We start from the raw sequence: 14256 nt of genomic DNA on the forward strand, positions 1-14256 counted from the left end.
GGGCCCTTCTAATAATTGCAATAATCTGCAGTGTCATTCAGACACTTCAACTCTGTAAATGGTAAGCAAAAGCCCTGATATATACAGTTCAAGCCCCCTTTTTTGGCCTTCAACAAAACGGAATTACCTGCTGCAAGAATTATAACCATGTACCTCTAACTTTGCTAGGTTCAAGTAGAAATGTGACACTGCTGTTTTAATTTTTGTACTGTACACAAGTCCCTTGATATTCGCCAGCAGCACGAGTAGCTTAGATAGTGTTTAAGTTAGTGATCAACTGTACAGATAGGTTAAATGTTTTATAGTGACCTGTTAGAGATCATGAATGTGTGATGTGGGACTTCCAGTGGTGGCCAAGCACAGTTAGGTAATATTTTCAGCAGCTCTGCCACTAATGGACTAACAGGCCCTTTTTGATGTAAATCAGCTGGCAAATGGCACTAGAATGCTCCCCACAGCAGTTTATGGAGGGAACCAGGAGCAAACAAACGACCAGAGAGAAACAGCAGGAACGGGCACAGGAACAGAAAATGGCAGCCGGCTCAGATCAGGCAGCATGGGCCCAGTGGTCACAGGAACAGCAGGAGTTCCTTAGAAGCGGCTTTGCTGACCTGAAAACAGATGCTGGCCCCAATGGAGAAAATGGTAGAGACCCAGAAAATGCAGGAGAAGGCGATCAAGGAGATTGAGAAAAAGTTCTCGGATAAAGAAGAGGAGATACTGGGCCGGGCCATCAGGGTGGAAGCACACAACACCCTGCATAAGAGGTGGCAGGAGAGGCTGGAAGACCTTGAAAACAGGTCCAGGAGGCAAAACCTGCACATTCTGGGCCTACCGGAGGGTGCAGAGGGTTTGGACGCGAGGACATTTGTGACCATGTTGTTGGGGACCCTGATGGGGGTTAGGAGCATTTCCACAGCCTCTGGAAATGGATGGGGCGCACAGAGTCCTTGCAAGGAAACCCAAAAGGAATGAACCACCGAGGGCCATGGTGGTACAGTTCCACCACTTCTCAGATAAGGAACAAGTCCTGCGATGGGCTAAAAAGGAGCGATGCAGCAGGTGGGAGAGCTGCGTAATCTGCATCTACCAGGACCTGGGAGCAGAACTGGCCACGAGGCACGCTGGATTCAACCGGGCTAAGGCAGCCCTCCACAGCAAAGGGGTGAAGTTCTGGCTGTTGCATCCAGTGAGGCTGTCAGTCACATATCAAGATCGCTACCATTACTTTGATACACAGGATGAGGGATGAGGTGCGGAATTTTATCAAGCAAGAAAAGTTGGACTCGACCTAAAGGACAGCCACACTGGGAAGTTACTCTGGTGGGGATGTTAATTGCCGGGTAGCCAGAGGGAGCGGCATTATGTTGTTCCCTCTTATTTTTGTTTGTTCCCTTTTTCTTTGGCCATGTTTTTGGCTTTTGAGAGTTTGGCCAGAGGGAGGAGGGGCTCTACATGGAGGGCAGCTCTCCTGGCGGCTGAAGCAGTTTTTTGGTGGGGCCAGGTTTGCGCCCAGGGTTGTGGTTTGTTTCGTTTGGGGGGGGGGGGGGGGGGGGGCAGAAAATGTTCTTTGAGAGCTTTTCACAGGGATGGAGGGGCCTGAAAAATGAGGCATCTGAATAATTGGAGACAGAGGTGGGAGTGGCCAGGGTCAGCAGAAAGCATAATGAGGGGGGGGGGGAAAGAAAAAGAAGAGCCAGTGTCAAGCAGGTGCTAGACTTGGGATCACAGGGTGGGGGGGGGGGGGGGAAAGAGATGGGATGCTGCTTTGCTGACAGAAAAGGAGCCAACATGGGGGGGAAAACAGAGCGAGAGTCGGGGGGCTCCAATGGGAGGGCTCGAGTAAGCAGGGGACAGGCTCACTCAGAGGGGGGGGGGGGGGGGGGGGGAGGGGGAGGTAGCCCCTCATCCAGGCTGGGGGGGGGGGGGGGGTTAGCCCCTCATCCAGGCTGATGTGCAGGGCCTGAATGGGCCAGTCAAGAGGGCTTGCATGTTCTCGCACCTAAAGGGGTTAAAGACAGATGTAGCCATGCTACAGGAGGCGCACCTAAAACTTGCGGACCAAACAAGATTGAGAAAAGTGTGGGTGGGCCAGGTGTTCCATTCAGGGCTGGATTCAAAAACCAGAGTAGCAGCAACCCTGGTCAACAAACTGGTGCCTTTTGAGGCAGGGAATTGTGGCTGACAGGGGGGGGGGGGCAGGCAGATACATAATGGTTAGCAGGAAGCTGCAGGGGACTTGGGTGTTGTTAGTGAACGTTACACCCCGGACTGGGTCGACGTGGAATTCATGAGATGCATGCTGGGTAAAATTCCAGACTTTGACTCAATCTGATTATGGGGGGGTGACTTTAATAGTTTATAGACCCTGTATTGGACTGGTCAAACTCCAGGTCGGGGAAATGACCAGCAGCAGCTAAAGAACAGAGGGGATTCATGGAACAGGTTTTTTGGGGGGGGGGGGGGTAGACTCGCCCGACCAAGGGCAAAGGAGTTCTTTCTTTTCCCTATGTCCACAGTTTACTCCCGTATACATTTCTTTGTGATGAGCAGGGCATTAACCCCTAGGGTGGAGGGGACAGAATACTCGACCATTGCAGTCTCCAATCATGCTCCACACTGGGTGGATTTGCATGGGGGGGGGGGGGGGAAAAGAAAAGAGAGGTCAGCCCCCACTATGGAGGCTAGATGTGGGGCTGCTAGCAGATGACAAGGTTTGTGGGTGGATAAGGATGAACATTAAAAATTACCTGGAAACCAATGATACGGGGGAGGTAGCAGCGTCCACAGTGTAGGAGGCCCTGAAGGCAGCTATCAGAGGAGAGTTAATCTCCATCAGATCCCATAGAGAGAAGAAAGAAAGAGCGAAGAGAGAAAGGCGAGTAGAGGAAATACTAAGAGTAGACAGGAGTTATGCAGAGACCCCCCCCCCCCGCAACAGGGCAACTGAAAGAGCACTGGAGGTGGAATTTGACCTGCTGACCACTGGGAAGGTGGTAGCACAGCTGAGGAAGGACAAGGGGCAGTCTACGAATACAGGGAGAAAGAGAGTAGAATGCTGGTGCACCAACTTCACAAGAGGGGGCAGCCAGGGAAATTGGGGAAGTACAGCAGAAGGAGGGCAACACAGTCATGAACAAAGTCTTTAGGGCATTTTACAGTAAATTGTATGAGTCAGAGCCTCTGCTGGGAGGGGAAGGGATGAAGAAATTCATGACCAACTGGGGTTTCCAAAGGTGGAAGAGGATTTGGTGGAGGGACTGGGGGCTCCGATAGAGCTGGAGGAGATGGTAAAGGGATTAGGGAACATACAGTCGGGCAAGGCCCCAGGGCCAGACAGCTACCCTGTAGAATTATACAAGAGATTTTCGGAGCTGCTGTGCCCACTCCTGCCAAGGACCTTCAATGGAGGCCAAAGAGAGGGACCCCCCCCCCCCCACAAACAATGTCACAGGCTTCGATTTCACTCATTCTCAAACGAGAGAAAGAGCTACAGTGTGGATCTTATAGATCGATATCGCTCCTGAGCATGGACACCAAACTGCTGGCCAAGATCTTGTCTGCTAGAATTGAGGACTGTGTCCCTGGAGTGATAGGGGAGGATCAGACAGGCAATTGAACTCCAAATGTATGGAGGCTCCTAAACATCAGGATGCCCTCAGAGGGAGGGGAGGCAGAAGTAGTGGTGGCTATGGACACAGAAAGCCTTTGACCAGGTGGAATGAGTGTACCTGCAGGAAGCACTAAGAAGGTTCTGATTCAGTGAGGGGGTTCATAGGTTGGGTCCAGCTGCTCTACCAGGCCCCTATGGCAAGCGTGCATCAACAGGGAGAGGCTGGAATACTTTAGGCTCCACCAGGGGACAAGGCAGGGGTGCCCCCTCTTATTATTTGCCCTTGCGATAGAGCCACTGGCTATTGTGCTGCTGATGTCAAAGAACTGACAGGGGTTGGAGCATCAGGTCTTGCTATGCGGATGATCTGCTCTTGTACAGCTCAGACCCACTAGAGGGGATGGGGGAGGTCATGCAGATTCTGAGGGACTTGGCAATTGCACAGGGTACAAACTAAACGAAAAGAAAAGAGATGTTTGTGATCCAAGCTAAGGGGAAGGGAAAGTGACTGGGAGAGCTTCTGCTGAAGATGGTCAAGAAGAGCTTTCATTACCTAGGGATACAGGTGGCTCAAAGTGGGATGTCCTCCACAAGTTTAATCTATCTCAGCTGGTCGAGGACTTCAAAAAAAGGTGGGACATGCTCCCGCTATCTCTCGCAGGGAGGGTGCAGACTGTTAAGATGGTTCTCCCCAGATTTCTGTTAGTCTTCCAGTGCCTTCCCATCTTCATCCCCAAGTCCTTCTTTAAGCAGGTGAACAAAATCTCAGGATTCGCAAATAAACTCCACTAAAAGAGACTGTGCCTAGAGCACAGTCCGGGGGGGGGGGGGGGGGGGGGGGGGGGGGGGGGGGGGGGGGGGGCACTGCAGAACTTTTGCAGCTACTATTGGGTGGCTAACATGGCCATGATTAGTAAGTGGGTATTGAGAGAGTAGTTGATGTGGGAGCGGTTAGAGTCAGCCTTATGCAAAGGTACCAGCCTAGGGACACTTGTAATGGCACCGCTGCCAAGGATGATAAGGGATCAACAGTGTTATCTACCACACTTCCATGTTCAGATGTAGCCATCTGAGATGGCCACCTGCAAAGGACCATGGGAATTATGGCCAACCCAGGACTTGGACAGATACAGAGCTTGTGTATTTGAAACACAGGTAGCTAGACCAGAGTGAAACCCCAGCTTGTTTGCATTTTAATGGCCTGTTCCCCAGAATAATAGAACTCCAAATCAAGAAACCAGTACAGCCACAGACTGATTCGCGCCACTCCCTTTACTCAGAGCCCAACTGCCAAGGTCAATGACCGCTAAGGATCCACCCAGCTACCAAGGCACCTGCCCCTTTATTGGCTGAAATCGAAGGCAGTGATCAGAGCCATGTTGAACTACTGGGTCCAAGGTTAAGGAACACCCCAAAGGAGTGTGAAATCTCGGAGGGATAAAAATAAATTTTTTTTTAAAAAGGACAGCCATGTGTTGTCTCTTCTGGATCCAGCCTGTGCCAGCCCAATTGCAGCATAACAACCAGACAGCCAAGTTCAACACCAATGTTCGCTACCTAACTGATGAGCCCAGCAGAGGCAGAGACACGTGAAATCAAGATAAAGGCCGACCTGAAGTATAAGTTATTGTAGCTGGTGTAGTTTAACTTGCAGTAGATATTTTGTTTGCATGTCGAAGTGATCCTCGTGTGTAAATAAACCATCTTTTGAACTGACTAACTGGTTGTGTGGTCATTTGACCGATATAAAGGGAAAGACTTGTGGTTCACCGAGGTAAATACCCACAGTATTGGCAATGCTGTTGGGTGATAACATATTATAAATAGAGCCTCATTATTAAAAAGGGCAACAATGTGATCTGCACAGCAACAGCAGTAGCCAGTATTCAAGCAAGAGCAGTTTTTACCAATAATAAGATTATAGTCAGAATCAGGAGTAAGATGAGAAAATTACAGTTTACTTAGACAATTGGGAGATCAGTAGAGTATACATTATGCTAATATCAGGAGTCAAATAATGAGAAAAGCAGACAGTCAAAGGGGGAACAGTAGTATAATTTCCAGCACCCTCAGGAGGAGCTTACCTCTAGCCTGTAAGGCAGGTCATAACTCAGCCATGTTACATTGAAGTCATGAAGCCAAGGCTGGATTAAGGAAAGATATTGCCCAGACTTGGACTACTGCATGTGTGGTAACAACAAGCAGGATTTGATTTATAGATTTAATGTGATGTTGTTTGGGGGAAGGGGAAGGAGTTCAATTTCTTAATTGTTAGGTGACTGGGCTGGTTATTCTCACTAGGATTCCATGTGACTGGTCACACCCAAGACATCCCCACAAACCAATGTTGCAAGTTGTGATGCACTCAGAACAACAGAGGAGGCTGCTCCTTCAGAGGTTCTCTGGGGTAGTAGCTCAAATGAGTTGATTGAGGCCCAGGACAGGTGCAGATATTAGGAAGCTTGTTTAAAGGAATAGATTGGGCTTATGTAGCAGCTACTAACAGTAATGTTGAGGAAATAGAAGTAGTTAAATTGACAGGCATGCAAGCCCATAAAGAGATTTATAATTACAGAAACAAATATAGAAAAGAGTTTGCATGCATTATATAGGATTGTACTAAGTAAAGGCATGGGATGTTTTCACAGTAAATAAAAGGATGTGCAGCAGAGTTGGAAGCAGGCAATATTTACCATGCAAAGGATATATTGCTCGAGTACTAACTATTCAAACGCATGAACTACTGAAATCAAATGAACCAAGAGACAAACAAAGGGACAGTCCCTTAAAAGGGAAACGGTTTGTGCAAGTGCAGTATGGAAATGGTGATGGTAGAGACTATTTAATTGGTCTGACCAAAGGGCAGCATGGTGGCCCAGTGGTCAACACTGCAGCTTCATGGCAGTCAAGGACCTGGGTTCAATCTCAGCCCACTGTCTGTGTGGAGCTTGCACATTCTCCCAGTGTATGCATGGGCTGCACCCACACAACCTGAAGCTGTGCAGGACAGGTGATTGGTCAGGCTAAATTGCCCCTTAATTAGAAAGGTTAAAGATTTTTTTTATATAAATTGTTTGATCAAGTTGTGGTGGCACATTTCAGAATTGGGGGCCAGCAGTAGTGACAAAGTAGGGCTGTGCGCATGTGGAAGACAGGAGCAACTAACTAATTGCCAACAAGCACAAATCAATTCAGTCATAGAAAGTCCAGAGAGAGTAGAGCAATGTGTGATGGACCTGATACAACAGAAGGAAAATGTGGCTCAAGATTCTGTGATATGGTTGGTGGCAGCAAAGGAAAATCAGGTCACCATTACAAATGAAAACCTCAGTAAGTTACTGACTAGATTCCCTGTCACTGGCTGTATATGAATTATCAAAATATCAAAGCTACAGTAGCTGACCAGGAGAACAAAGTATTTAGCCTACTGGCAACAGCACTGACCAACTCCAAGGAATTCAGTCAGAGGGGAGGAGGAGCATGGAGGCAGTGTTTGTGGCACCTTTTCTCAGCACCCAAGGATTTCTAGCTTCAAACTACAATTTGCTTTCATTCCAGCATAGACACCTCACTCTGGACAACATGGACCCAGGCTTATGAAGGAGCCCATGCAATCAGAATCACACTCAAAACCTTTGGCCATTTGAAGTTAATTGGGGGTCCAACATTTCAGTTTATGATATTTCACCGCCGTTTGGTTCTAGTTCCCACAAAGTGAAGAATATACTTACTTGCTCAGGTAGTTGAACAATGCAGGTTTGCTTGGATGAGAAAGTCACATTGAATGTGATGATTATGGTCTCCTGCAGGGGAGTACTGGGAGAGCAAGACAAAAGTTAAACCAGTTACCAAGAGTAGCTGTTATTGTAGTTTTAAACCTTGAAATTGCACCAGAACATACCTCAAAGCAATTCCAACATCTTGAAAGCTGTGGATTTCCAAGCTAACAACTTCTGGCACAATTAGCATCTCAGAGGCTTCTGTAAGCAAATACAGCCATGTCAATTCACCACCTATTTTAAACAGGATTAGGCTAGATTATCCATTACCAGCCTTGAGGTCTTAAGACTTCAAACATTCAAATAGTTCTGGAAATAAGGGGAAGAAGTGCTTTAAGTGTCATTGCAAAACTAGGCATTTCTGTTCAGGTCCCCAGCCACATGTCTGTGCTATCTGGTGGCAGGGTTCGATCTTCCTGCCAATTAATGGGATTTCCCATTTTAACCACCCCAGCCATGAAACCTGCTGCCAGGAAAATTGAAAGCAATGATTGGAGAATTCCAGCCCAGATTCTAAAGGTTTCTGCACCCCATGAAATGCCTTCAAAATCTCCTTGGCTTCCTAAATTCCAGGGACACAAGAAAGGGTTCAACTCTAGCCAATTTAAAATGGAAATGCCAGACAGCTGGGGCTGTGAAAGGAGTAGCTTCCAATTGCCAGAGAGAATGATGTCCCTTACAGGACAGATCAAAGGATAGTTCTTATGGGATTGAAGAATTTGTGTTTGCTCAGATATCAGCTTCCCACTATCTACTCCCCTAATCAAGTTCAAGGGGATGTAGAAAGATATTCGAATTCTCTACCACCTTGTAGAAAGGATGCTTACTAGCCTTGCTGAAATTATAGCTGCTACTTGTTCCGATTTCTTATGTGGGGGGGGGGGGCACACAAGACTAAAGCGACTGGGGGTTGATGGAAATAATTTAAGATAAAAAATAAATGGTTTTGAATGGCTTCAAGGGCAGCAACAACATGGAAACTTCATTGATCAGGTGGGTATTGCTCATAATTTATTGCCCAACACCAATTGCCCTCAAGATGGTGATGAACTGCCTTCTTGAACCCTACGGTGTGGTGTACATACAGCCATTGCTGTTAGGGAGTGTTCGGCCCAGACAGTGACAGATGGGGAGTGGTTTGATGAGGAACTGCTAAATGGCGGTGTCTATACAAGTCGACTGCCCTCATCCTCCTAGACGGTATCCAGATATGGGTTTGGATTTGGTGCCCAAGGAGATTTAGTGAGTTCCTGCAATGCATCTTGTAGAGGATTCACAGCAACAGTAGTCAGGTAATGCCAACAAGCAGGCCACTTTGTCGATGTTGAGCTGGTGTTCTTTGACCAGCACTCCCTCTATTAAGTGGAGCATTTCCAGGCAAATAAAAGGGTTTTCCATCACATTCCTGGCTTGTACCTTGTAAGTGGCAGACAGGCAGCAAGTTACTCACTGCAGCATTCCTAGCCTCTTAACCTGCTCTGCTCTTGTAGCTACAGTATTTTGATGACTAGTCCACCCACCAGGATGTTGATAGTGGGAGATTATGATGGCAATGCCATTGTGTCAAGGGGCAGTGGAGACAGTCAGTGCCTGGCACTAGTGCAAATGCCACTTTCCACTCAAAGCTTAGATATTGTCCATGTGTCATTCATTTGCAAATGGACCACTTGCATCAGTAGAGTTACAAACCGTGCTGATATGTACAATCACTTGCAGCATGAAGATGGAAGAAAAGTCATTGATGAAGCAGTTGAAGACATTTGGCTTCAGACACTGACCAGAGGAACTCTGCAGTGATGCCCTGATGCTTCTACAGTCATCTTTTGTACCAGGTATGGCTCCAAAGCCAGAGAACCTCCAGCACCACCCCCCTCACATTGCCTCCCTCTCCATTTTACTAGGGCTCCTCAATGCCAAAATCCAGACTCCCTTTTATGAGGGCTCGTTGATGCCACAATCCAGTCAAATCCACTCTTTTGGGCCACAGCTGTAATGAGGTCAGGAGCAGAGTCACCCTGGTGGAACCCAAACTACATCAGTGGGCAGGTTATTGCTGAGCAAATGTAACTCTTATATCCCTTTCATCATTGTAATTGGCAAGGTTGGGACTTGCCTTCACAGAACAATATTCGGCAGTTTTCCCACTCCAGTGTTTCAGCAGCACTGGGTCAGCTTGACTAGGAATTGGCAAGTTTTGGAACAAGAGTCTCCTGTACTATGTCAGGAACCATTGTCTTTGAAATACCAGTGTCTTCCACCATTTCCACATACATCACATGACATGAATAAAATGGTTTAAAGACTGGCATTTGATGCTGGGGACCACTGGATGAGGCCAAGATGGATCATCCACACAGCACTTCAGGCCCGTCATGAACATTTCAGCATTGGTCCTCCACACTGACACAAGAAAAGAGTTGATATTGTAATTGCAGCAGTCATTACAAACTCCTCAAGCCAAGCACTGGGCTCATGTTCACAAATCAAATGGGACTGCTTTTTCAGAAATAGCTTAAAAGATGAGATAAAAGCACTTGGGCAATGTTCACTCTGCTTGGAGGAACCAAATTCAGGAATCGTAATAGGAGGTTATACCTCCATCATTTCAGACTTACCACATTGTAGAGAGTTGACCACAGTAACCAAGAGGAACATCAGGAGCTTCATGTTGCCGGCTTTACAGCTGTAATGGAAACCCAAACCAAGATTAGTTTTAACCTACAACTGGGGGGAAAAAAAAAAAAAAAAAAAAAAGAACACAACAAGACCAATTACTGTTCCCATTCAAAGCCCACATTTCAGCTAGGTCAGCACAGAAGCTGGATATTTCACTGTACCCCATACCAAGGGCACAATATCCTTCTTTGTCATGCTCAGAGATAGGGTTGGGTTGAACTAAAGCTTTATTATTAACAGCCTCCATCTTTAGTCCAGTCCTCATCAAGAAAGCCAACTTGCTATTAGCCCATATTTCAGCACCTTGCCAGAGCAAGTCATTCCACCCCCTCCAAAAGCAAAACCAGCTTGATCCAGATGTTAATTTAAAAAACAAAATCACAAGATCAAGCTCCACAGATGGAGAGAGATTAAACTGCCCCAACAATGTACCAAGTCACAGCATTCAGCTCACAGCTGCTGGAGGTTACAAAGGGAGACAGTGGTGGTGGGGGGTGGAGGCAAACAAAATAATTGTTTTTATCTCAACACATTTACAGAGCGGCTCCAGCCAGATATGGAATTATGATAGTTGGTATCACCTCAAGGAGCAATTCAGGAAGTTACTCCAGGACTTGGGACAAGCAGATGAAGGTATTTATCACCAGATTAGATAAATTAAAATCAAGGGTATAAAAAGCAGAGCTTAAGAGGTTGTGAAGGGAAAGGGGGCAGGACAAGTTGGGAAAGTTTAAACTGGGCTGATCTGACATAAGAAACACAGGCAAACAGACACAGAATATAGAGGCAGGAATATATGAATGCTAGCCAGGAGACCATTGGAATGGTCAAGTCTGTCAAATGAGGATTTTAACAGAAACAGTTGCAATATGGGGGACAGCAAGCTTACCAAGTCTTCCCCTCTGTTTAGTAAAATGTTCTACTCATCCAGTAGAGTGATAGATAGTGTAGTGTAACAAATTAAAGTTAGTTAGGTGAAGCACAATGGAGCTACAGGTCACGAGTATACATGTAGAACTCAGTATGTTTTTATAGATTGTGGAGGCACATTTAATAAAGGGATAAAGAAATGCACACCAGCCACAACCTCAGGAATCTATTGGTAGTCAACAGGTTAGCCACCATAAAAGATTCTGAATTAACAAATGGCCACCTGGTTCAATCTGATGACCAGAATTGTCCAATTGTAGATAAAACATTTTCCTCCCCATACAAGCTTAGAAGTCAAGAACATTATATATATGGGGTCAGCATAACTAATTCTTTGTGTTGTAGTCCAATAAAGTAAAGTCAAACTAAAATAGCAAGACAAAACATCACCCAATGCCTCAACTTTTGCTAAGTAAAAGTGCTTGAACTGTTCAGGAACCAACTCCAATGTCATCAAACCCATTACTGCCATATTTCAGAAGGCTACAACATTGAAACATGCACCATTTCCTGCAGCCTTCTCTCGTTCAAAATAAAGCTAGCCTCAAACTCAAGTCACAAATTATGACCAGCAGCAACTGGAAGGACAACAAGGTTCGCAGATGAGAGCAAACCCACTGAGACAACCGCACAAACTCAACCATGGAGTAGATTGGAGGGTCACATTACATCAGCGGATAACTAAATGGGCTCCAAAACTACGAAAAACACTTAACTAGGAGAAAATATACTTACAGAACTTTAACAAGAAAAACACCGAGGCGCACAAATAAGAGCGCCCTCACATACTCCGAAAAAAATGCAAAGCTTGATGAAAGACGCGATCCCTATCCCAGCTCCTTCCAGCTTTTATAGCACCCGCCCTACCTCATTACCTAGGACCCGCCCATAGGCGGGGCCAGGATGATGAGGTTCATCAAATACCGAACTTTGAAAGAAATGTCTATTGGTGGAAATGGTATTTTAGTGTTTGTAACAGAGGCTTGGAGAGCAGGGCTCGCAGGCTGTATATTGCTGAAACATTAAAAGTTGCTTGAGCGGGGGTGGGGGCACTCCTGGGTTTGAGTGTAGCTGCGGAACAGGTCAATAGCTCTATGGCCGAGGTGAGAGGGATGGGACAGCCATGCATGTCCAGAGACAGCTCTCCCCACACATAGATAACTAACTTCCTGAGGACCCCACTCTGCTCGCCCAGAAACACAGCATAAACTGATGTCCCGCCAGTGGGGCTAAACGGTATAACTGAAGGGTGCCAATTCATTCAGATAGACTCCCCCTTCTCCACATGCCGCCTTACAACTGCTTCTGACTTAGATGCCAGGTTTTATTTCCCGAGCTGAGAGTTAGTTTAAGGTACAGATTCCCAGGATAGGGGCATCACCAGAAGTGCCTGCCTTTATAGCCCATGAGAAGATGGTGATGAATGACTTCCCAGAGGTAGCACAGTCCCTGTGATGAAGGAAAGTAAAGTTGCCATAGTCCCAGATGACCAGGGACTGCTTTCCCCTTTGAGGTGGTGATTTAGACTGAGGTTCACCACACCTCAGGTGAGGGACAAGGTTGAGAAGGCACGACCTTCATGAATAACATCAGCCGGTACGGGAATTGAACCTGCGCTGTTGGCCTCATTCTGCATCACAAACCAACTGTTCTGGCAACTGAGCTATAACTTGCTTGCCATGTGCTATTAATGTTCCAAGAATTTGATTCAGTGATGAAGCAACGCCGATATAATTTCAAGTCAGGGTGGTGTGTGGCTTGGTGGCAAATTTGGAATTGTGCACCTTCTCCAGGCAGCTTGCGAAGCTACATCCCCTGTCCATTAACTTCCAGATAAACTTTGGGAAGACTGAATGCATCATCTTTGCATGAATTCCACTCCCTCGCCACAGCCACTGTCTCAGCCTGAACTATTTCCATAGCTTTGATATCCTTCTTAACCCTGAACTGAGTTGTTAATCCAACTGACTCTCTCTGTGTCAGGGATAGGCACAATTGAACAAAGAACAAGAACAAAGCAAAGTACAGCGCAGGAACAGGCCCTTCGGCCCTCCAAGCCCGTGCCAACCATGCTGCCCGACTAAATTACAATCTTCTACACGTACTGGGTCCGTATCCCTCTATTCCCATCCTATTCATGTATTTGTCAAGATGCCCCTTAAATGTCACTATCGTCCCTGCTTCCACCACCTCCTCCGGTAGCGAGTTCCAGGCACCCACTACCCTCTGCGTAAAAAACTTAGCTCGTACATCTACTCTAAACCTTGCCACTTGCACCTTAAACCTATGCCCCCTTGTAATTGACCCCTCTACCCTGGGGAAAAGCCTCTGACTATCCACTCTGTCTATGCCCCTCATAATTTTGTAGACCTCTATCAGGTCGCCCCTCAACCTCCGTCGTTCCAGTGAGAACAAACCGAGTTTATTCAACCGTTCCTCATAGCTAATGCCCTCCATACAAGGCAACATTCTGGTAAATCTCTTCTGCACCCTCTCTAAAGCCTCCACATCCTTCTGGTAGTGTGGCGACCAGAATGGAACACTATACTCCAAGTGTGGCCTAACTAAGGTTCTATACAGCTGCAACATGACTTGCCATTTCTTATACTCAATGCCCCGGCCAATGAAGGCAAGCATGTCGTATGCCTTCTTGACTACCTTCTCCACCTGTGTTGCCCCTTTCAGTGACCTGTGGACCTGTACATTTAGATCTCTCTGACTTTCAATTCTCTTGAGGGTTCTACCATTCACTGTACATTCCCTGCCTGCATTAGACCTTCCAAAATGCATTAGCTCACATTTGTCCGGATTAATCTCCATCTGCCATCTCTCCGCCCAAGTCTCCAAACAGATGTGGAGCTTGTTCAAGGAGCAAATACTGCATGTCCTTGATATGTATGGCCCTGTCAGGCAGGGAGGAAATGGTTGAGTGAGGGAACCATGGTTTACAAAAGAGGTTGAATGTCTTGTCAAGAGGGAGAAGGGGGCTTATGTAAGGATGAGAAAACAAGGTTCAGTTAGGGCACTTGAGGGATACAAGATAGCTAGGAAGGAGCTCAAGGAAGGGCTTAGGAGAGCTAGGAGGGGGCATGAGAAGTCCTTGGTGGGCAGGATCAAGGAAAACCCCAAGGCTTTTTACACTTATGTGAGGAATAAAAGAATGACCAAGGTGAAGTTAGGGCCTGTCAAGGACAGTAGTGGGAACATGTGCATGGAGTCTGAAGATATAGGAGAGGCCCTAAATGAATACTTTTCTTC

At 46.7% G+C, this 14256-nt stretch overlaps 1 protein-coding gene across 1 annotated transcript in view; it reads right to left on the minus strand.

Annotated features, from left to right (window-relative positions):
* The window catches only part of LOC140394823 (cystinosin-like), a 33387-nt gene extending 21538 nt beyond the window's left edge, over positions 1–11849 (minus strand). The window contains 4 exon segments of the mRNA XM_072482004.1: positions 7345–7429; positions 7515–7593; positions 10008–10075; positions 11734–11849. Coding sequence (XP_072338105.1) covers positions 7345–7429; positions 7515–7593; positions 10008–10059 — 216 coding nt within the window. The 5' untranslated portion in view covers positions 10060–10075; positions 11734–11849.
* Positions 11850–14256: the final 2407 nt, after the last annotated feature.

The sequence above is a fragment of the Scyliorhinus torazame genome, chromosome 18 (genome assembly GCF_047496885.1).
Source record: "Scyliorhinus torazame isolate Kashiwa2021f chromosome 18, sScyTor2.1, whole genome shotgun sequence".
Lineage (NCBI taxonomy): Eukaryota > Metazoa > Chordata > Chondrichthyes > Carcharhiniformes > Scyliorhinidae > Scyliorhinus > Scyliorhinus torazame.